We start from the raw sequence: 21,750 nt of genomic DNA on the forward strand, positions 1-21,750 counted from the left end.
TGGACGGAGTCTGGTGGGCTCCAGGCCATGGGGTCACAGAGACACAACTGACTTAATAAGCACAGCACATGGAGTGGGCTCTAAGAACCTGGGGTAGGAAATCAGGAATGTGCTGGATGACTAAATCCCACTGCAGCTGCAGTGGTTACCTGCCTCTTCCTAGACTTGGTCACCTCACCTGAGGTGTGTGGTTGATACAAAGGAAATTTGTGTATCAAAGTCTGCGCCAGGAATGAGGTAAAATGCTGGTAAGCCAAATCCAGCCTGCCCTGAAAATGGTTTCCATTTTGATGAATCAGTTTGATGGCAGGGGACCCAAGTTATGTCTCAAAATCTATTCCTAATAGACCTGCAGTACAAAATACTGCACTTATTTTCTAGTTTTGTCAAAAATTGTGAAAACTTCAAATGGGCCTTGGCCTTCAAATTTTTATTACACAACCTCGTGAAGGAAACTACACAAGTATTAGGACTGAGTGTGTAAGTTGTAAGCACTTCTGGAGCCCTTTTAATACAGAATTGAAGCTTGGAGACTGACTTATAAGACTGACCTATAGGAGGGAGAGATCCTGAGTGTTGAGAAGGATGGATATGCAATTCCAGAAGAGGAGAGGAAGTGGAAGCAATTGGATGAATGGGCAGCAAAGCCTGAAAGGCAGTTAAGGAGCCTGGACCCTGCTATATCTGTGGTGAGGCTAACACCTATGTGTCAGGGTCCTGCAGGTGCAGTTCTGAGGTGTCTGTCAGCTTTTGCTCCCAGCATTTGCTTCTCTTTGATTATGTGAGCAAAAAGCAGATTGAAAAATCAGAGTCTTCTATTTTCAGAACAGAGCCAGGTCTCAGGCCCAGAGACCATCAAATGAAGTGGGGGAAGGGCCTGGCAGCATTGTGACAATGTGTGTGTAGTAAAGATTAAATCTCTTAACATGTTGCATTGATAGTCTGAGTTAATACTGATCCCAGGCATCCAAAATGCCAACTTCTCTTATAGTGGGAGCATAAGAAGGCCAGGTGATATGGATTCACAGGCCCAAGTTCATGTCACTGGATTAAACAGGTGAAGACACCTCAGGTTATCTCCATGAGTGAGTAGGAAGGGGTATCTTTGGCAACTAATAGGTTTTCCCCCACCTGGAAACACGCTTGCGTCCTTGTAAGTCTTGGTGGTAGGTAAGGCCAAGAGGAACCTCTCAGAAAGCACTCCCCATCCAAGACAGTGAACAGAGGTTCTGTGATGTCTGCAACGTGTGGGGTTAGAGCCATACTCCAAGGCTTGAAGGGGTTAAGCCTAGCCCTTTTTATTTGCATGTCTGGTCCCCAGAAAGCAGATGGATTCTGGCAGATGGAAGCAAACACAGAACTGAACCATACATTAGCAAACAACCAGGAACTTAACTACACGGTTGCCCCAGTTGCAGCTCAGTGCTTAATGTGATGTTTGCTGGAAAGGTAAAGCCTCTGGAACTTGGGAAGCCCCTGACCCTAGTGAATACATTCTGAGTTAGCATCAAGCAAAAGATTTTTTTCTAATGACCTTGTAACCTGGACATTCTTGTCTGTCTTCTGGCTGGTAACTCCTGCCCTCTGGAGACTGATCACCTTGCCACATCCACTGTATTGATGATATGCTCATTGGTCTTGGCAAGGAGGAAGCAGTGAGTACTTGGGATGCCTTAGAAAGACACCTGTGTGCTAGCGAGTGGAAGAGTTCAGGGCTCTGCTGTGTCAAGGACGTTTTTAGGGTCTAGTATAATTGTCCTGGGCAGCAACTGGCAAACTAGGGCCCGTGACCCAAGTCTGGACCTGTTTTGTAAATAGTTGTTTTACTGGTACACAGCCATCTGCATTCATTTATTTTGTATAGGCTGCTCTTATGTTACCTCTGCCAAGAGATGAGTAGTTTCATCAGACCATGTGGCCCACAAAGCCTAGCAGATTTTACTCTGAGCCTTTATAGGAAGTATTTGCTGACTTCAGGCCTTGGGCAAAATGGACATTTCCTCCAATGGAAAAGTAAAGACACTGCCTCACCAAGAAGCATAGTTTTTGGCAGGACCTTTTGGATTTTGAAGAAATCCTACTTGACTTGAAAACAATGCTGCTACCCAACTACCAGGTGACTAGCAGGCTGCAGGGACAGCCTTTGCCCTGCTGCAAAGGACAGAGCAGGCTTCACCATCCAGGAATCACTGTTCTAGATGGTTTTGTGTGCTATCTCTGATGTCTCACTACATGGTGACTGCTCAGCCACTTGCGTGATGGGAATGAACACTTCCTCTGTAGCAGGGAGCCATTTACCATTCAAAAAACTACTGGAGCTACTGTGCTCACCCTGCACTAAGATCCCTCTCTTGCTGAGTGTTGGCATATGCATCTAATCCTGAGGCTTTTTTAATGGTTTTTAGACTTTGTGTAAAAATTCTTGGACATATTTTGTTAGACTTATTTCTAGGTATTTTATATTTTAAATGGTGCCTTTTTCTTTTGCTGAAAGTTTTGTTCCTGGGACTAGAAATAGCAGGATTAAAAAATATATATATATATTTTTTTAATGTTGACTTTTGTGATCTTGCTAAAATCACTTATGCTGATTTAAATGTAGATTCTTTGGATTTTCTTCTTTTCTTTATTTGGTTGTGAAGGGTCTTAGTTGCAGCATGTGGGATCTAGTTCTCTGACCAGGGATCCAGCCCAGGCCCTTGCATTGTTAGTGCAGAGTCTTTGCCACTGGATCATTACAGAGGTCCTGATTCTTTGAATTTTCTATGTACAAAGTCCTGCCATTTACAAATAATGGCAGTTTGAATAATTTCTTTCTAATCCTTAGGTACTTTTTTTCTTTTCTTAGCCTTGTTGCTTACATAGGTACGTTCATTTTTTTATCATTAGAAAACATGGTGATGAACAAAGTTGGGATCAGGGGGCATCTTACTGCCAATTTCAGAGAAAGCTTTCAATAATATTTCTCTATTAAAAGATTGATTTTTGTTGTTGTTGGATACTATTAGAATTTGCAGTTACTTCAGGTTTAGTATTAATTTATTTTTTAATCACTGGTAAATTGGATTTTATTTAATACTCTTTCCTTATATGTCTTTATTCCTTTTATCTATCTTCCAGTCATTCTCTTCAGCTAAGTCTAATTGGCTGTTAAACATCAGTTACTGTGAGTTGTAAAGTTTCCATGTAACTTTTTTACATAATGTAGAAAAATTAATTTTTTCACAGTTTTGGTGGTGAGAAGTAGGAATTAAGGCGTTGGCAAAGCCCTTCTCACTCTGAGGAAGAATCCTTGCCTCTTCCAGCCTAGGCGACTGCTGGCAGTTCTTGGTGTTCCTTGGCCTCTTTGTTCTTCCCTCTCTCCGTGTCCAAATTTTCCTCAAACTCATGTCTGTCGCATCGGTGATGCCATCTAACTATCTCATCCTCTGTCATCCCCATCTCCTGCCTTCAATCTTTCCCAGCATCAGAGTCTTTTCCAGTGACTCAGTTCTTTGCATCAGGTGGCCAAAGTATTGGAGCTTCAGCTTCAGCTGAAGGGGTTTTTTGTAAGATAATACTCCTTTGATGGCTGGGTTGAGACTTGAGTGATAAACCCCTTTATAGGATCTGGCAGAGGATCTAACCATTGGCCAACCAAGATAACGGGATCATGCTCCCTCATGTTAGCTGTTAGCCCTCACTTCTTACCCTGAGCTTTATAGTATTTACATGTAGCTCAGATGGTAAAGAATCTTCCTGCAATGGAAGAGACACAGGTTCAATCCCTGGATTGGGAAGATCCCCTAGAGAACAGAGTAGCAACCCGCTCCAGTATTCTTACCTGGAAAATTCCATGGGCAGAGGAGCCTTTTGGGCTACAGTCCATGGAGTCGCAGATTCAGACACAACTGAAGGACTAACACACAGAAATTGAGGGTAAAAGACTGCTACCTTCTGTGGAACAGAAATACCAATGTTTTCAAATGACTAGTCTTAGAATAAACCGTATTAATTCTCTTTAAGTTAGTAGGCCCTCCCTTATTTTAAGAGGACTGCCTGGGACTACTCAGCAATACAAAGTAATGACCTACTGGTTCATGCAACAACCTGGAGCTCCAGAGAATTAGAGAATACTGTCATTATATATCAAAACATACCCTTTATTATTTCTGAGTGCTGAGTAAGAAATTGGTTTCTCTTCTGAGGTATCTCTGTACTATTCAGTTTTCTGGATAATCATGAAAAATGCTTGCAATCAGAAAATCAGATTGTTTAAATAAAGTGTGTGTGTATATGTATAATATATATAGTCCCCCGGCAGGTACAGAACCTGGATTCTCTTTCAGATAGTGAATACCAGAAAGGCAGTGTAACCTAGTCCTTCAGAAACGGCTCAGTGAGTAAGATGACCTGTGAGAACCTTGGTGTCCTCTTAAGAACAGAGGGCGTAATATGAAATCCCCATCACATAGGTTGTTAGGAAGTGTTTATAACGGTGCCCATAATGACCCAAGTGTTCAGTTAAGTGGAAATGACCCTTCGCTTTCTCTGGTTCTTTCCTGGGCAGCCCTCATCTAGGAGATGACAAAAGGCAGGAATGGTGACATAAACCCAGCCTCCTCCCAATCCCCAACCCCCTGTTGCCTCGGTCGGTGGGTGGGGTTGGGGGGGGGGTGTGTGTGGAAGGGGCTTGAGGGAGAGGTCTCTAAGGCACAGCGAGTAATTCCACACAGTGAAGCCTGGGCAGAGACGCCTCTCGTCCTATGACTGACTGACCTTCGCCACTTGCTACTCCCTCCTTCCTACTGGGAGGGAAAAAGGAGAGCTAGCTTCTCTTGGGAATCAGCACCAGGCGCCAGCCACACCAGGCTAACATCAACTCTGTCCTGCATGGCCCTCTCCCCCAACCTTCTCATCGCAGTCAGTGACTTTTCCCACCCACTATCAACCCAGGCTCCCAGATGTTCTCCATGAACCCTGTGCCTCAGCCTTGGACAGGTAGAATCAACCTAAACCACCAGGTGGGACCCTGTAATTGGTCAAAGCCAGGTTCACTGACTAGGCCATGAGGGAGCTGCACAGCAAGGGTGTATGGGGATATAGTGCCTTTCAGTGGATTATGGGGCGTGAGAAAAACTGGAGTTTGTTTAGGTGAAATTAGGCTGTTTGGCGGGGTGAAAGCAGATTAAAACTGTGTAACTGGTCTCCACCGCGAATCGGAGCTGGGGAATCAAAACGTTAAGATGGTAGGGAACACTGCGTCCAGAAACGCCTCTTCCGGAGCTGGGCGCCCCGGTGGCAATCGAGGTTGAATCTCTTGCCAGAGTGACTCAGGTTCCCCTGGCAGCGATGGGCTTTCCTTCATAATGACTGAATTTCAGACAGAAGAACACCTCACCCTTTGCGATGGTAGAGACCTAATTTTCTCAGAGAACGGTTGCCGGTCACCCAGAAGAGGGCGTTCTGACAATACTGCGTCCGCGTCTGCCACTCTAGCCCCGTGTGAGGCCACAGACTTGCTTTTTTTTCTTTTTTAGGCGGAGCTAATTTTACTCTCCAATGCAGTTATTCACATCAGCAGCCTCCCGTGTTCAGGGAGCAGCCCCCTCCCCAAGACGGAAAGGCGGGGCCGGAAACCGCCTTTGGGCAGATGATGCTGCGTGTTGCGTCAGGGCTGCGCCCTCCCCTGGGCGCGCCTGTTCCCTGCCTTCTTCCTGGTCTCGCTCCCTGCGCAGCTGCCGGTGTCTTATAATTCCTACTCAGGATTTGGCAGGGGTTCTCGCCTATGTACCAGTCACGGTGACTTTCCTCTGGCCCTCAAAAAAGCAAAAGGCCAAAGTTCCTTCTACCAGGAAAGATGTTTGCGCGACTGGCCCCTCTCCACTTTGACCTTTGAGGATTCATCTCAGATATTATGTCACTTCATGACTTGACCATATCACCCATCGCTAACCAGGCACTCGCGCCGCTGCAGCACACTCATTTTACTTTTTTCATGATATCTATCCGACTCCTAATGGCATAGCCGTCCACGCCCATAGCACCCTGCTAGGGCTCCCCTACTCACCTTGGACAGTGAATGGCTCCAATTTCAGCCAGGTATTCCGAGTTCCACTCAGGTTCTTGGAGTAATGGCTGTAGCTCTGGGCCAGCCTTCGAACCATCCTCTCACCCTGCTTATATATCCTGATCAAGGGCCCTAAACAGATCTATGACCCTCATTTTTAGACCTCACGACCTGGGAGGGCTGAAGACCAGAAGGCAGGCTCCTCAGCCTCTAGAATCTCTTGTGCTGGCCTCCTAACCCCAGCCCACAGGTCTTGGACACAGTATACTTTCCAGAGGATCTGGTACCAACACCCTGGAAATGGATGGAAGGTTTGGAGCAGGACACCAGTAGAGGTGGGGCTTCCCAGGTGGTTCAGTGCCTGCCAAAGCAAAAGCCACAAGAGACTTGGGTTGGATCACTGGGTTGGCAAGATCCCCAGGAGGAGGAAATGGTAACCCACTCCAGATATTCTTGCCCGAAAAATCCCTTGGACAGAGGAGCCTGGCGGGCTACAGTCCACTTCAGACACAATAGCATATGCTCCACGCTGCCAGTAGAGGTGGCTTGAAGCAACATTAAGGCAGGTGGCTGCCCCGTCAGCCCAGATTCAGACCCAGGTTGTGAGCCACTGCCTGGCAGGGACAGGGCAGACCACTGCTGCCCTGACCTGTCTCCACCCCAGGGTCTCTGCCAGGAGCAGGGGCTGGGCAGGGTAGGCCTCAGCTCCTTCCACCTTAGGGTATGGAGGTCGGCAAGAGGGGTGAGGCTCCAGACGAACAGGCTGCCAAGTGGAAGAGCCATTTCCACAGACCTATGCCATGCATGCTGGGGCCTCTCAATGAGGTATTCCAGGAATGGACTTAGGACATCCTGAGACCCAGAGTGGCATGTATGGTTTTGGGTTCTGAAATGCACTCTGCAGGGCTTCTTGGGACGTTGCTCATAGTAGGGTCTCACAGGACATTACCCGGAGTAAGAGGAAGGGTCCATGGATTGCTCTAAGGGTTACAATAGTTTTACTGGGCTGAGTCTGTGAAGGAAGAACTGCATTTCCTGGATTGTGTGAACACTCACTGGGTGAGCTGGGGTCTTAGCAGAGGGCAAACCACTGAGGATCATTCTGGGTTACAGGAAGTCATGGGGATCTGGGTCACAGGGACTTCAAGGTCTTCAGGAAAGGTGTGGAAATTGTAATGTTCTTTGATATAATGTTGAGGTGTCTTGTGTGGTGCATGGATGAGGCAGGAGATCAATTATCAATTATCAGGAGGCCCTCAAAGGGAGGGGGGTGCTGGGAATGGGCTTCAGGACAAACATGCGGCCACAAGGTGCATCAGCCATCCATGGGACATCCCCCGCCCCACCCCGGCTGAGGAGCCTGGACTTTCCTGAGCAAGACTTTATCGTCTCGTCCCAAACTACCCATCCCCAACCAGACCCACAGAAGGTCATAAGTCCATCAGAGGGGGAGATAAATTTAATTTAGAAATAATCTCTGGACAGCCTTTTGATCAGAAGAGAGCCTCAGGGCCCACCAACAGAGAGAAAAGCCATCCTGAGGGGTAAGGCCCCCAAAGGGAAGGGGACAGCATGGGAGCCAGTGCAGGGAGGGTCATGAAACCAATCCTGTGCTCAGCAGGTACTGGCAGAGCCTGTGGAGAGAATGTGGGGTCAGGTCTTCACAAACTCCATATACACATCCTCAGCCTCAGGCATCCCCAAGGCTGACTGGTTCAGGACAGTCCTGCCTTACACACAGCACAACATGTATTAATCCTCAAATTATACAGCTCTACTGCCTGAGTGCCAGGAAGGCTCTCAAGTCCATCTCACCTGGAGTGAGGAGTGGTACAGCTTTCTCAGGTAAGGAGCTGCGAAAGGAACATACCAGATTAGCATCCTCGAACTTTCTGTCCTTTTCCCCCACCAAGATTCCTGGTACCAATTTAAACAGTACAAAGGGTCAGAGGTTTCTCTGACAGAGGCCCCCTCAGGGTTGATTATCTGTGAATAACAAATTCTACTGCAAACCCAGGGACAGCCAGGACTCTGTCCTCCTTTTCCAAATTGTAGGACATTATGCCCAAATTGCTCTGCTCAGCTCAAAGGACACACAATAGGAGTCTCACCCGTGCTTCTGCTTGTTCTTGCATTTGCATTTGCCACCTGTGAAGGAAGACACAGCCAGTACAAAGAGCCCGGAAAGCCTGGGCCACCCTCCTCCCATCCGCTCCCCGCCTCCACCCGACCCTGCTAGTCCCACTGCTCACTCAGGGCAAACAAGAGTCCAGCGATGCACATGAGGCCCGCACAGATCATCCCGCCCAGCTGCAGGCCTTCCCAGTCTAAAGGAATGGAGAGTGGGCTAGCATCAGCCTGGCTCCACCCCACTCATTCAACAGATAGTTATGCGCACCTGCTTATACAGACGCACTTACATTCCAGGCAACAAGCAGGACAAACTCATAAATACATCATGTTATATCTGGTGGGAACAAGTACTAGGAAGAAAAATCAAGCAGAAATGCACAGAAAAAGAAGAGGCTTTGAAGAATGATCAAGGAAGGCTTTGCTGAAAGGTGACATTTGAGCTGAGACCCGGGGAAGATGAGGGTGTGTGGGGGACAGTGGCAGGCAGAAGGAGAGGACACCTCCTTGCAGGGATTGTAGGGCAGCAAGGAGCTGGTCCTGGGGAAGGCAAGAGAAGAGAGAGTGAATGGAAGAAAGGAGATCAGCCAGCTGCCTCCAGCCACTTTCCCAGGAGTCTTCCTAAACATTCTGCAGGCCCCTTACCTCCTTGCTGGAGGGAAGTTCCCCCAAAGACGACGTTACATGTTGGCCTGTCGTTCTTTTGATCCACCATGCTGATTCTTTAATTCCCAGTCTCATCCTCATTCTGCCCCTCCTTGCCCACTCCCTCAAGCCCCCGTCTGTCTACACTGGGCTCCACATCACCCCTTACCAACTCTAGCAAAGGGGTCTAGCATAGGCAAGGGTAGGGGTCAGGGGCAAGGGATATCAGCTCTTACCATAGTAGAAGGGACTGTCTTTATCTGCAGGAAAGGAAAAAAAAAAATTAACAACCGGAACCAGGAGGCAAGATGTGGGGTCTTAGAGAGAAAACTTGGGGGCAGGGCCAGCAGAGCAGTTTAGGGCCTCACTCACCAATCACGTCATTGGCTTCCAAGACAGGCAGTCCTGGGTGAGAGAAGCAGAGGGACTGTGTGTTAATTCATGATACTGGTCTCAAAATGAATCAGCAGGCAGGACATCAGCCCAGAGGCAAAAGATCAACCAGCCCTGCTTGGGGCACCAGAGTGGGGGGTGGAGGGGGACCCTGAGGTCACTGGTTCCCCTCCTCATACCTTTTCAACCCAAACAGACCTAGGATTTTGTCTCCTATTTTCTGGCCTTTGTGCCCCGCTCCCCCATTCCAGCCCGTCCTGCTATTTCTCAGGCTTCTTGTTATTCTTTCTTATATTCAAAATGGGATGGTGTGTTGGTATCTTTACCCTCTCCTGAAAAGCTTCCTACCCAGATCCTGGCTAATGGTCTGCCTCCTAAAGAAGCTGGGAACACTGGTCTCTTCTTGCTAACAGGTGATTACAGTTTCCCAAAATTCCATGATTCAGGATAATGTTGGGAACATCTACCTCACTGTAATCAGGTTGGCCAAAAAGTTCGTTCGGGTTATAAGATCTACGGAAAATCCAAACAAACCTTTTGGCCAACTCAACACTTCCTTTATGTTTATCTTTAAGTTAATAGTCTAAATGAAAACCCATTTATTCAACATCAGGCGCTCTTTATGAGATGCTGTCCTGGTTTTCACAGCCTTGGTAGGTGAGTGAGTGGCAGCAGGGTCGCCTCTGGGAGGACTCACCAGCCAACAGGAGGAGAAGGGCCCGGGTCACTCCCTCCATGACACAGCGGCACGCAGGACCGGTCTGCAGGAGAAGAGGGCAGGCTGGGGTCAGACAGTCCCAACCAGCTCCACACTCACAGAGGCCAGTGGCACAAATCTCAAGGCTGCTTGTGGGGTAGACATGAGAAAGTTACTAATTTCTGTGTCCTTTCTAGAGTTAATAATAGTAGTACCTCTAATACTTACAGCGATGCCTGCACATATTGGGTTGCCCAAGAAATTTGTTCAGGTTTTTCTGTATCATCTGATGGAAAAACTCGAACAAACTTTCTGGCCAACCCAATAGTAAGTGCCATATGAGGTTCTGTTAAAATCTGGTAATCAGATGCCTGACACACCTTCAGGAGGAGGGCTACTGCTCTAAATCAGGCTTTGGTGCCTGCCTTCCTGACCCCCAGCTCAAAGGACTTGAGGTATTGTTTTCAAAGATCTGGGCCTGGGGCACTACCAGGCTGAAGTCCAAGACAGCCTCCAGCTAGGGCATGCCCAGACTTCCCAGGGAGTGCAGTGGTAAAGAACCCTCCTGCCAATGCAGAAGATGTGGATTTGATCCCTTGGTTGGGAAGATCTCCTGGAGAAGGAAATGGCAATCCACTCCAGTATTCTTGCCTGGGAAATCCCATGGACTGAGGAGCCTGGGAAGCTACAGTCCATGTGGTCGCAAAGAGTCAGACACGACTGAGTGCGCACACACAGGGCAAGCCCAGAACTCCTCTGAGTGAGCAGTGGGACAGGGTAAGTGGAAGAGTTGGGGGCAGATGCTGGGTGCAGGCAAATGCCTCCCACTCCAGCCCCGGCCAAGGACCATGCTCCAGGTAGCCTCGAATTCTACTCTCAGAGTACAGACTGCTGTTAGCAGAAAAGTGCCTGGTGGCTGGGACATGGCCCATTCTTTCTCCTTAGGGTGGGAACTATTTCTGTCTTCATTTATTAGTCCCTAGGGTGGCTGTGTCCTTGAGATAAGACGCTCCCAGCTTTCTGCCTATTATTAGCCTCAGGCAGGCATAGGGATTGTCAGTGTTCCAAATTGCAACCCCAGTTATTACATGTTGGGCCCAGCTAGCCGGAGAATTCCTCTCTCAGCACTTAATAGCTGTGTGAGTCAGCTAGGTTACTTAACCTGTCTGTGCTTCAGTGCCCCATAAAAATGAGGATAATAAGAACAACCTCCTAAGGTTGTGTTTGAATTGAATGAGTTACTATATGTTGAGCCTAAGAATAGTGCCAAGCACATAATAAGTACTGAAACATGTTACAGTAAGTAAATACACAAGTACATGGATCCTTTTGCAGTAGGAAGTCAGAACTATTAAGCTGCTCCTTCAGAACATGGGGGTCTTTTGGCTTTGAGCAATTTGTAAACCGGGCCCTCCATTGGCCTCTGTTTCTCCCTGCCCCTTCTATCACCCTGGAACTCCTGGATCATGAGGGGCGCAACTCCCCATTATTCTTTAGCCAAAGACTGCTTCCTGTTTCCTCCAGCCCCCAGTCCACCTTCCGCATGATGGTGCTCACAGGGCAGGCAGCTTCCAGTCCTCCAAACCCCCAAACACATCTGTTACTGGGAATACTTAGGCAGGTACCATACCCTTCCTCAGACTGGTACCCCAGACCACCGCTCCACCTCCACCCCTCTGCCTAGGAGTCCTGAAGTCCTAGCAGAAACCTGCTCACCTGAGAGGCTTCTCCTGAGCTCACCTGAGAGCCGGCTGGGTGCAGAGAGCTGGTTTGAGGAGGCTTCTAGGGCTGCGTCCAGCCCAGGTGGGTTCCGGTTTTTTAAGCCCGCGGCCCCGCCTGCCCAGGGCAACAATACTATCAGGCAGAAGGAACTGGTCAGATTCCTTGAGAATCTGGAAGGATTCCTGCAGCTCCCTCTCCCCAGTGTGCTCTTAAAGGAGACTGCCACACCCGGCGGACAGTGGAGTGAGAGACCTAGGCCCGCTGAGTCTAAGGCAATGGTGGGGAGCGGGCTGGGCCCCAGACCCTTCTCATGAGGAGAAGGTGGGCTTTCTGCTTCTTTAGTTCACCTGGACCCTAAAAGAGAGGTCCAGAAAGGTGCTGGAGGGAACCAGGATGTTTCTGGGTACTTATACCAAAAGTAGGGGTTCCAGGACTTCTGTAGGGGAGTGTCCCAGAAACATGGTGTCAACGAGAGTCAGGGTCTGGCCTTGAGGCTCCATTTGCTCAGTGGTCTCATTGCTTTTCCTTGGACTGGTTTCATCGAGGTGAAGAAATGGGGTTGATGGGCACCCCTTAAGATGGCCCACCCTCTGACCAGCCCTGAGAACCACTTAGCTGTGGGTGGAGGCAGGCAGAAGCTGGAATCAGAACCACCCCCCAGGTCCTCAGTTCCTGCCTACTGCCTGGGGGCAGGGGTGTAAGATAGGGTGGTGGGGCCAGGTGGGGGGCAGGAGGAGGACCACCAGCCCCAAGATGAGGAATGGGCCACCTCCCTCTGTGGACCCTATGCCTGGCCAAATTCTCTTCCTGTCCCTCACCCCCCACGTGCCTTCTACCTGTGCTCTTGACCTTGGATGACTCCAGGCCTATCTATTATCCTGTCCCCCCTCCCTAATTCCTCTCTCTTCACCCTCTTCTCCAATGCATGGTGACCAACAGGACTGTTGCCTCCCTATTCCCTCCCAATGCCCAGTCATGGATACTGATAGATTTTGATTGAATTGTTGAGTCATTGAGGACAGGAAGCCATCAGTGGATCACAGTGCTAAGGGTCAGAGGGCAGGACAGAGCCCTGAAAGACAGGGGTGGAGAGGATTCCGAGAGGATCTTCCTAGTGCAAACATGTGGCACCTCCTCATGAAAACCTTCCATGGTGCTTCCTATTCTTGATTCAGTTTGTACAGAGTTTAAATTAGGGCCTCTGGGGCCAGAAAGAGCTGGCCCCAGCTTGCCAGTAGCTCACTGAGTGATCTCAATCAGCTCCTTCATTCCAAGCCTCAGTTCCCTCTCCTCTAAACTGCAGAAACAACAGGACTTACCTGAGGTTTGGGGTGGAGATGTTGCAGGGGCAAGGGGCTGACCCATGGCTGGTCCTCAATTTGTGGAATGAATGCCTCCCAGGCCCCATGTAAGGAGAGTCTGTGAAACTCAAGATTCAGAAAAATCATTAATAGTGCATGCCTTGAAGTCAACCCCAGGCTCTGTTAGTTACTTGCTATATGCACTTGAACAACTTACCTCTTCCAGCCTGTTTGCTCATCCATGAAGTGGGAACTATGACCGAGCTGACTCTGAGTATGTGCTGTGATGATGACATCTGATTATGCTGCTCAGTTCACAGGAGCTATTTGTGTAGCTGGGAATGGCCCTTGTATACACACAGTGAGCCCTGCAGCATGAGAGAAACTGTGGTCCAGAGAAGATAAAAGTCTTGCTCAAGGTCACATTGCATGCCATGGTAGCAGAGTGGAAACTCAGCTCAAGTTTTCCCACTCCACATGTGAGAAATAAACAGCAAGAAAGCAAGCATTTGTAGGAAGAGGACTGTTTAAGTCCCAAGTGCTTGGAAAGATCTCCAGGAAGTATGAAAAAGGCCTCAGATCCACTTCTCCAGAAGGTTCTAGCACTTTTACTCCATCCTGAAGCTGCTGCCCACTTGAAGGATCCTCCATTCCCATCCCTATCACCATGAGATATTATCACCTTTAACAGGTAGAAGGAAAACTTCACCTGTGTCAGGTGTTACTGCCACTGGTTGAAGGTAGAGGACAGGTTGAGCCCAGGACAGAACCAGGGAGAGGGAGCCCAGCTACCTGTGTGTAACTTCTGTGAGCACACAGTGAGTTACCACCTCATCTCCCGCTTTTGCCAGAGTTCAGTGTAGGTGCATTAAGACTGAGTGTTGCTTCTGTCCCCTCCGAGAGGCCCCAAAGGCTGGCCACACACTCAGTGGTGGGCAACAATGCTTTCCACACTGGAAGCAGCATAAATCAGTTCCCAAGCTAATGAATTTAGCTTCTTAGATATATTAAACTCAGTGATTATAAGTGATCACGAAGGTGCATGTAGAAAACTTTACAAGCTTTGTATATTAAGAATTGTCCCTGGTGGTCCACTGGCTAAGATTCCAAGCTCCCAATGCAAGGGGCCCAGGTTCGATCCCTGGTTGGGGAACTAAGATCTCCCAGTTCAGTTCAGTTCAGTTCAGTCACTCAGTCATGTCCGATTCTTTGTAACCCCATGAATTGCAGCACGCCAGGCCTACCTGTCCGTCACCAACTCCCGGAGTTCACTCAAACTCGAATCCATTGAGTCAGTGATGCCATCCAGCCATCTCATCCTCTGTCGTCCCCTTCTCCTCCTGCCCCCAATCCCTCCCAGCATCAGAGTCTTTTCCAATGAGTCAACTGTTCGCATGAGGTGGCCAAAGTACTGGAGTTTCAGCTTTAGCATCACTCCTTCCAATGAACACGCAGGGCTGATCTCCTTCAGAGTGGACTGGTTGGATCTCCTTGCAGTCCAATGGACTCTCAAGAGTCTTCTCCAACACCATAGTTCAAAAGCATCAATTCTTCGGTGCTCAGCCTTCTTCACAGTCCAACTCTCACATCCATACATGACCACTGGAAAAACCATAGCCTTGACTAGACGGACCTTTGTTGGCAAAGTAATGTCTCTGCTTTTGAATATGCTATCTAGGTTGGTCATAACTTTCTTTCCAAGGAGTAAACATCTTTTAATTTCATGGCTGCAATCACCATCTGCAGTGATTTTGGAGCCCCCAAAAATAAAGTCTGACACTGTTTCCCCATCTATTTCCCATGAAGTGATGGGACCAGATGCCATTATCTTCGTTTTCTGAATGTTGAGCTTTAAGCCAACTTTTTCACTCTCCTCTTTCACTTTCATCAAGAGGCTTTTGAGTTCCTCTTCACTTTCTGCCATAAGGGTGGTGTCATCTGCATATCTGAGGTTATTGCTATTTCTCCCGGCAATCTTGACTCCAGCTTGTGCTTCTTCCAGCCCAGCGTTTCTCATGATGAACTCTGCATATAAGTTAAATAAGCAGGGTGACAATATACAGGCTTGATGTACTCCTTTTCCTATTTGGAACCAGTCTGTTGTTTCATGTCCAGTTCTAACTGTTGCTTCCTGACCTGCATATAGGTTTCTCAAGAGGCAGGTCAGGTGGTCTGGTATTCCCATCTCTTGAAGAATTTTCTACAGTTTATTGTGATCCACACAGTCAAAGGCTTTGGCATAGTCAATAAAGCAGAAATAGATGTTTTTCTGGAACTCTCTTGCTTTTTCCATGATCCAGCGGATGTTGGCAATTTGATCTCTGGTTCCTCTGCCTTTTCTAAAACCAGCTTGAACATCTGGAAGTTCACGGTTCACATATTGCTGAAGCCTGGCTTGGAGAATTTTGAGCATTACTTTACTAGCGTGTGAGATGAGTGCAATTGTGCGGTAGTTTGAGCATTCTTTTGCATTGCCTTTCTTTGGGATTGGAATGAAAACTGACCTTTTCCAGTCCTGTGGCCAGGTCCAAACAAATGAGACACTTTTTTTTTTTTTTTATGAGGTTTGGGAGAAATTTGGAAAAGATCTACCAAACCTCATGCAAAAAAAAAAAAAAAAAAAGGTGCCTCATTTGTTTGTAGTATTTAGGATGAACAGTTGCTCTCTCAAGATGTGATTCCTGAGGGGCTGGACTGGCAGTGAAGGCTGTTTTCAGGAAGTCATTTTCAAGGAGATCTGGCCACTTGCCCAGCTTCTTGGGCATGCATTCCTTATCAGAATTTCTGGAATCATCCATTTGGGCCTGATTTCTTATCTACCAGATGGGGAGCTTGGTGAGAGGAACTGACACCTACAGGGAAATCAAATCTCTGATGATGAAAGGTTCAGAGGAGTGGGTGATGGAGAGCCAGCCTCAGTCAGATGGATGCAGATGAGAGCCTAGAGGTATCAGAAGTCAAAAGAGAGAATGTAGCAAGATCCAGCTCTGAACTCTCCCTTCCCCTTCAGGACTTCAGTGCTGCAAATGATACAAAGGACCTTGTGTGAAACAAGGGAAGTCTGTTGCCAAGAGTGGCCACCTGAAAATCAGCACTCACACCAGGACTCTCTCTTCTACTCATGTCAATCACTGCCAAAGCTCTTCATACTCCCAACTTATACTTTTCCCCTTCCCAAAGCATTACCAGTTAGTTACTCTGTGGAGAACATAGATGCATCCTCAAAGTCATTAATTTTTCTGAAGAAAGATACTAAAACAGGAATTAGCTAAGGTTGGCCAGAGATAAAAGGGAAGTGGCTAGTATTAATGCCTGGCGCAGAGTGGAAGTGTTTTTTTCCTGCCTTCGAAGATAGACTGAATGTCACAGGCGTCAGTAGAAAGCTGAGATTGTCTATTTTGATGAATCTGGTAGAGGAGAGAAAAAACCTCATTCATGACAGAACAAGGACAAAGGAAATCTCTGAGGCTTCTCCTGGTTGTCAGAAATACTGTACTCCCACCTGGACCCCTTCTGTGCTGTCTCCCTCAGGAGACCCCTGTTCTTATTCCCGTCTCTTTAGCATCTGGGTATGTATTTAACTTCATTGGCTGATATGTTCCGCAGGTCCCTTTCTGTGTGCTCAGGATGCTGGGCTCCTTGCCCACAGACCTGGGTCTCACTTTGAGGACCGTGTGGAGGGAGGAAGCCTGACTTCGCTCGCCTGCCTACCAGTGCGAGAGCAGGAGGCGAATGGGTGTAAGACAAGGAGGTGAATGAGTGCAGGGAAAGCCATTTGAAGGGAAGCGGCAGTTTGAGGGCTTTTCCCTGGATCTAGGTCTAGGCTGACTCCTGCGCATTTGGGAGGCGGCAGGATGGGCCCGTCACGTTGCGCGATCTAAGAGCCTTCCAGACGAGGGGATACTGAAACGATGTGGGGGAGTGTCTCAAGAATGGGGATATGGAGGTCTCTGCGACAGTCAGTGACTGCCTGGCTCTCTTCGGGCAACTTCGGCCAAAAAGACGTCATTGACTTTTAGGATGTCCTTCCAAGAAGCCATCCGTACCCACTACACCTCGTGCAGGGGGCCGAGAAAAGAGCCACCCGGAGCGGGACTATGATGACTTCCAGCCAATCGGCACCAAGGAAAGGGAGTTGAGGCGGGGCCTTGGGCAAGCCGCTTGTGAGGCGCAGGCGCGGGCCCAGGCCGTGTGGGCGGGGCTTTTCTGGCGTGGAAGCAGTCCCGCTCATCCCGGTGCGGATTGGCCCTACGTGGGTTCTCGAGAGTGGCTGTCAAGCAGCCGTCCTATTACGCATGCGCAGTTTTCCTTTCACCGCTGCGTCAGCCTGTAACGGTCGGGGTTCTGGTTGTTTCTGGGGCCTTTGTTCACCCGTTTATCCGTTTCTGCCGCGAGATGGCCGTAGTCTTCCGGACTTGGGTCCTTAGAGGCTGTGAGGGATAGCTGAGGTGAAGAGACAGAGCATCGGATGAGCTCAGGAGGCCAAGGAGGAGGGGGAAGAGCCGTGGAGGCGGACCGCAGGGAGTGAGGCCAGAAAGCCGGCAGTGGACCTTGGGAGGGAGGACTTAAAGCAGGGGAGAGATATTGTTAGATTTGCATTTGAGAAGGCCCTTCGAAGAGTGAGGATGAAAACCTGTGCGAGAGGAGAGAAGCGCAAGGGTTCCCAAAACAGATACCGGGAGATGTCATTTCTCATCGACCCTTCATTCCGCTTCTGTTAGAGCTCCTCCAGGGGTCTCTCGTCCAACTGCTGCTCATGTCTCTCAACCGTACTCCTCAGCCCTCGACCGTATTATTGAAGTACCTCCTGGACACACTGCCCAGTCAACCACTTCTGAAATAAACCTTTCCATTGTGTCACCTGCCCCATAGCCAACCCTGTCTCATTTCAGAATTCCCTGAAAAGTCACTCCTTTATCCACCTGGTCACACAGGCCACCACTGAGCACACCATAATGGGGATTATCTATTGATATGTGTCACCCCCTCAGATGATGACCTTCGTAAGGGTAAGGGAACTAGCACCCCTCACTCTGGGTGTATCCACAGTGGCAGCCTTGGTGAGTGCTTGCTACCTGGCAGGCTGCTTTCCTCATGTTAATTCATGTCATCATCGCAACCTTTCCAGAGAAGGCTCTCACCTTGTTTCAGGATGAGGAAACTAGGTGAAGAGAGATTAAGAGAAGCATGCTGGGAAGTTGCTGTATAACACAGAGACCTCAGCGTTCTGACAACCTAGAGGGGTGGGCTGGGGTCAGGGGTGGGAGAGAAGTTCACAGGGGAGGGGACGTATGTATACGTATGGCTGATTGAAGTTGTTTATGGCAGAAGCCAACACAATATTATAAAGCAATTATTTTCCAATTAAAAATAAATTTTAAAAAAATAAAAAAGAAGCATCCAACCTCACAACTGGAAATGACAGCTCCAGAACCAGTTCTTTTAACCACCACTCTCCACGTTAAACTGCATGTGATTTTATTTTGAATGTGATTTAAAAAACAGCTTTGATTTCACATACCAAACAATTCTCCCATTTAAATTGTACAATTTCAGTGTTTTTTAGATTGTATATTGGAGAGATATATATGTGTGTGTGAGTGTGTGTATTTCTCTTTGGTGTGCATGCATATGTGAATTTTAGGCTGATGCCTATCTGTTTAGATATTTTGTGTCCATAAATATGTATTTTCACTAACATGCCAATTGTGGGAAAGTTGGTATTACTATATATGTACTGGGCTTCCCAGGTGTCACTAGTGGTAAAGAATCTGCCTGCCAGTGCAGGAGATGTGGGTTAGATCCCTGGACTGGGAAAATCCCCTGGAGGAGGGCATGGCAACCGCCCCAGTATTCTTGCCTGGAGAATCCCGTGGACAGAGTAGTCTGCCCAGCTATAGTCCATAGGGTCACAAAGAGTTTCAGACATGACTGAAGCAACTTAGCATGCATGTACATACACGTACTATGTGTATTGTGCTTTTTTTAAAAAAACTGAAGTATGTGCTTATTTATGTATTTATTTTTGGCCTCGCCACACAGCATGTGGGATCTTAGTTCCCCAACCAAGGATTGATCCCGTGTCCCTTGCATTGGAAAGGTAGTCTTAACCACACTGGATAACCAGGGAAGTCCCTACGATGTTTTTTAAATTTAATGTTATAATTTGATCTTACATCTTTCAAAGTATTTTCATTCTAATATAATTACTTGATATGTATTCACTGATTCAATGTCTGTCTTGAATTTTACTACTGTTCTGGCACTTTTTCCAGGAACTGAGGGTTCCAACTGGGTAATGCAAAGCTTCTGCCTTGAACAGCTGACATGATGAGGATGAGTAGGAAAGAGAAAAAAGCTGGTATAATATTTCAAGTATTGATTGACATTGATGAGTGTGGTGAAGACACATAAAGCAGCTGAGTTATATAGTGATGGAGGAGAGAGACTGCCTTCTTAGAAGGTTAGAGTTGGCCAGTGTTCGAAATACAGATTTAAAAATATTTGTGTTGACATAGTCGTAAATTTCCCTTGGCCCATTTCACCCTTGTTAAACTGGGCCAATGAGGTCAAATACATACCCAGATTGCAGATTAGAGCATAATTTATGAAAAGGGTCTCTTATCTAGATCAAGTTGCTCTCATTCCAAAAAATGTCTCCTTCAAACTTGTTTATCCACATCTTTGTATAAGTTAGTTATAATAAGATTAAGTGTCTGATAAAGAGCATTACTTACTTATTTGGCAATAATAGAATAAAAGAATGTTTTTACTGGCATTGAATGTTACTGTTGAAAAGCTGAAAACATTAGCTCAACAGACCAAAGACACTAGGCTTGGAAGGGGTTTTAACTCTGTGTTTGTTAGCGTTGAATATGACTGTGAATGTCAGTAGTTTCTAGAACCTTGCCTGGAGGATAAAGAATGCATTGAATTTGTGGCCACCTGGATTCAATGCAATCTGGATTCAAAAGCAATCAAAGCTTGACAAAGCCTTTGTTGTCTCCACTACAGTAGCTCATCTAAAAGTCCCCTAAGGTTCTGCAGTTATATGTTAGGCAGTGTTACCAATAAACAAAGAGAGCTACTGTTCTGTTCTACTCCAGTCAGACGACCCAACAGGATGACAAGTTCCTCCCAGAAATGTTTACCAAATTAAAATGACTACTGAAGTTGAAGATTAGTAAACAATAGGAAATCATATTTTAAAAGTTGTGTAGCACTTTTTCCTCCTGTAGAAAGTCTTGTAGTTTCATGGATAAAGTCCTTAAGTTCTTAATATACTAGTAAAATATTCATATATTAACTTCTAATGATCAACAGTGGCATTTTCCATAGTGAGGGTCTGAAGCCATCCCTGCTCCCTGGTCCGCGCTTTCATTGCACGCAGCACTTGGAGAATCAATTTTGCCACTAGAACTGGGTGGAGTTTGCTGTATTCTACTTTTTCATCCATGGTGACTAAGACCTTCAAAGCTCCTAGGCTTGGGCAGAGTGGGGTGCACAGGATCTCAGTTTGATTTCTAAATTGGCATACCTGCCTTGGGAAACAAGAGTCATTGCTTCTGAGAACTGGAATAGTGCAAACGTGGTGCCCAGCAGCAATGCCCCACGTAAGGCCCTCAGAGCACAAACATACCAGCCCCAGAAGAGAGGCAAGGGCAGATCTTGGAAGTGGGAGCTGAAACCAGCTCAGTGCTGAAAGTTCTAGGAAAAAGAACACAAAGTATGAACATAATATGTTTGTGTGAAAGTTCATATGTATTTAGAATAACAGAACAATTGCTTTTTTTTTTTTTTACTGCATGGCTGTGGGATCTTATTTCTTGGACTAGGGATTGAACCTGGGCCCAGGGCAGTGAAAGCACTGAGTCTTAACCACTGGACTTCCAGGGTTAATATTGCAAAGTGTGTGCCCATTTTACAGATTAGAAATGGAAGTTTGGAAGGATTAAATGAATTCTCCAAGGCCAGACTGACTCCAAAGTCCCAAGTTTTAACTCTGTTCAGTGCCACACTTTGCAGTATTAACTGAATCCTCACGACAATGTTATAAAGTGGATCCTATTAGTATTCTGTCTTATATTTGGAGAAGTGGAAGCAAGGAGAGCCAGATGGTAAGTGGTAGGATCAGAATTAGAATCCAGGGGACTTCCCTGGCAGTCCTGTGGTTAAGACTCTGCGCTTTCATTGCAGGGGGGTGCAAGTTCCACCCCTGACTGAGAAACTAAAATCCTGTGTGCTGCGTGGCATGGCCAAAAAAGTTAAAAAGAAAGAATTAGAATCCAGAAGGTCATAATCTAGGCTTCTAGGCCATAGACAGTGGCCTCAGGGTGAGACTAGTTGGGGAAGGTGAGAAGAGAATGCAGGAGAACTGAAGTTGGAGTTGACATTTCCTACCTTCCCAAGTCCCTCCGCTGTTAACTCACCCCACATTCTCCAGGAGCTTGCTAAGTGCCAGCAAGGAGGTGGTCCTGGAACACAACACAAAAATAAGCAGACTGCATGGGGCAGATGAAGCCATGAGGTCTCCACGGTGGGTTAAAACAGATCCTGTTTTCCATCAGCCAGTCAGGGATCTTTAGCAAGCCAGGAGAGATCCCTGGACCCTCCAAATTCACAGCTGTTTATGCCTCAGCAAAACAGAGTCAGTTGGGAAGAAACCCATAGTCAGTTTTGTTTTCTCCAGGCAAAGTGCTACAGAATTTTTTTTTTTTTTTTAACTTTTCAGCCCAACCACACAACTTGTGGAATCTTAGTTTCCTGACCGAGGATGGAACCTGTGCCCCCTGCAGTGGAAGCACAGATCCTTA

General features: G+C 47.3%; 1 protein-coding gene across 10 annotated transcripts; it reads right to left on the bottom strand.

The window, feature by feature from the left end:
- Positions 1-7,490: 7,490 nt before the first annotated feature.
- On the bottom strand, positions 7,491-17,019 carry FXYD4 (FXYD domain containing ion transport regulator 4). 10 transcript variants are annotated; one of them, XM_086382558.1, is made up of 10 exons: positions 13,155-17,019; positions 12,956-13,055; positions 11,655-11,750; positions 9,915-9,978; positions 9,197-9,229; positions 9,061-9,084; positions 8,302-8,376; positions 8,161-8,197; positions 7,865-7,902; positions 7,491-7,683 (listed from the first exon to the last, which is right to left on the bottom strand). In XM_086382558.1, exons 4-10 carry the CDS (start codon positions 9,952-9,954, stop codon positions 7,664-7,666), a joined length of 267 nt encoding a protein of 88 aa, XP_086238684.1. In that variant the 5' UTR covers positions 9,955-9,978; positions 11,655-11,750; positions 12,956-13,055; positions 13,155-17,019; the 3' UTR covers positions 7,491-7,663. The 10 variants fall into 10 exon arrangements, with proteins under 10 accessions (XP_086238684.1, XP_086238685.1, XP_086238682.1 ...); XM_086382559.1 differs by having other exon boundaries at positions 12,956-13,063; positions 13,155-14,170; XM_086382556.1 differs by having other exon boundaries at positions 11,631-11,750; positions 13,155-14,025.
- Between the last annotated feature and the right edge of the window lie 4,731 nt (positions 17,020-21,750).

This window comes from Bos grunniens, chromosome 28, assembly GCF_055505025.1.
Source record: "Bos grunniens cultivar Pamir isolate PY7600 chromosome 28, Bosgru_T2T1.0, whole genome shotgun sequence".
Taxonomy (NCBI): Eukaryota; Metazoa; Chordata; class Mammalia; order Artiodactyla; family Bovidae; genus Bos; species Bos grunniens.

Coding starts and splice junctions, on each gene's coding strand:
- FXYD4 (XM_086382553.1), bottom strand. CDS start 13,180: ATGGATGAGCAAACAGGCTGGAAGAG. Junction 10,061..11,654: donor TGCACCCAGCCGGCTCTCAG/GTGAGCTCAGGA, acceptor CCCCACAAGCAG/CCTTGAGATTTGTGCCACTG. Junction 9,085..9,196: donor GGAAGCCAATGACGTGATTG/GTGAGTGAGGCC, acceptor CCTTTCCTGCAG/ATAAAGACAGTCCCTTCTAC.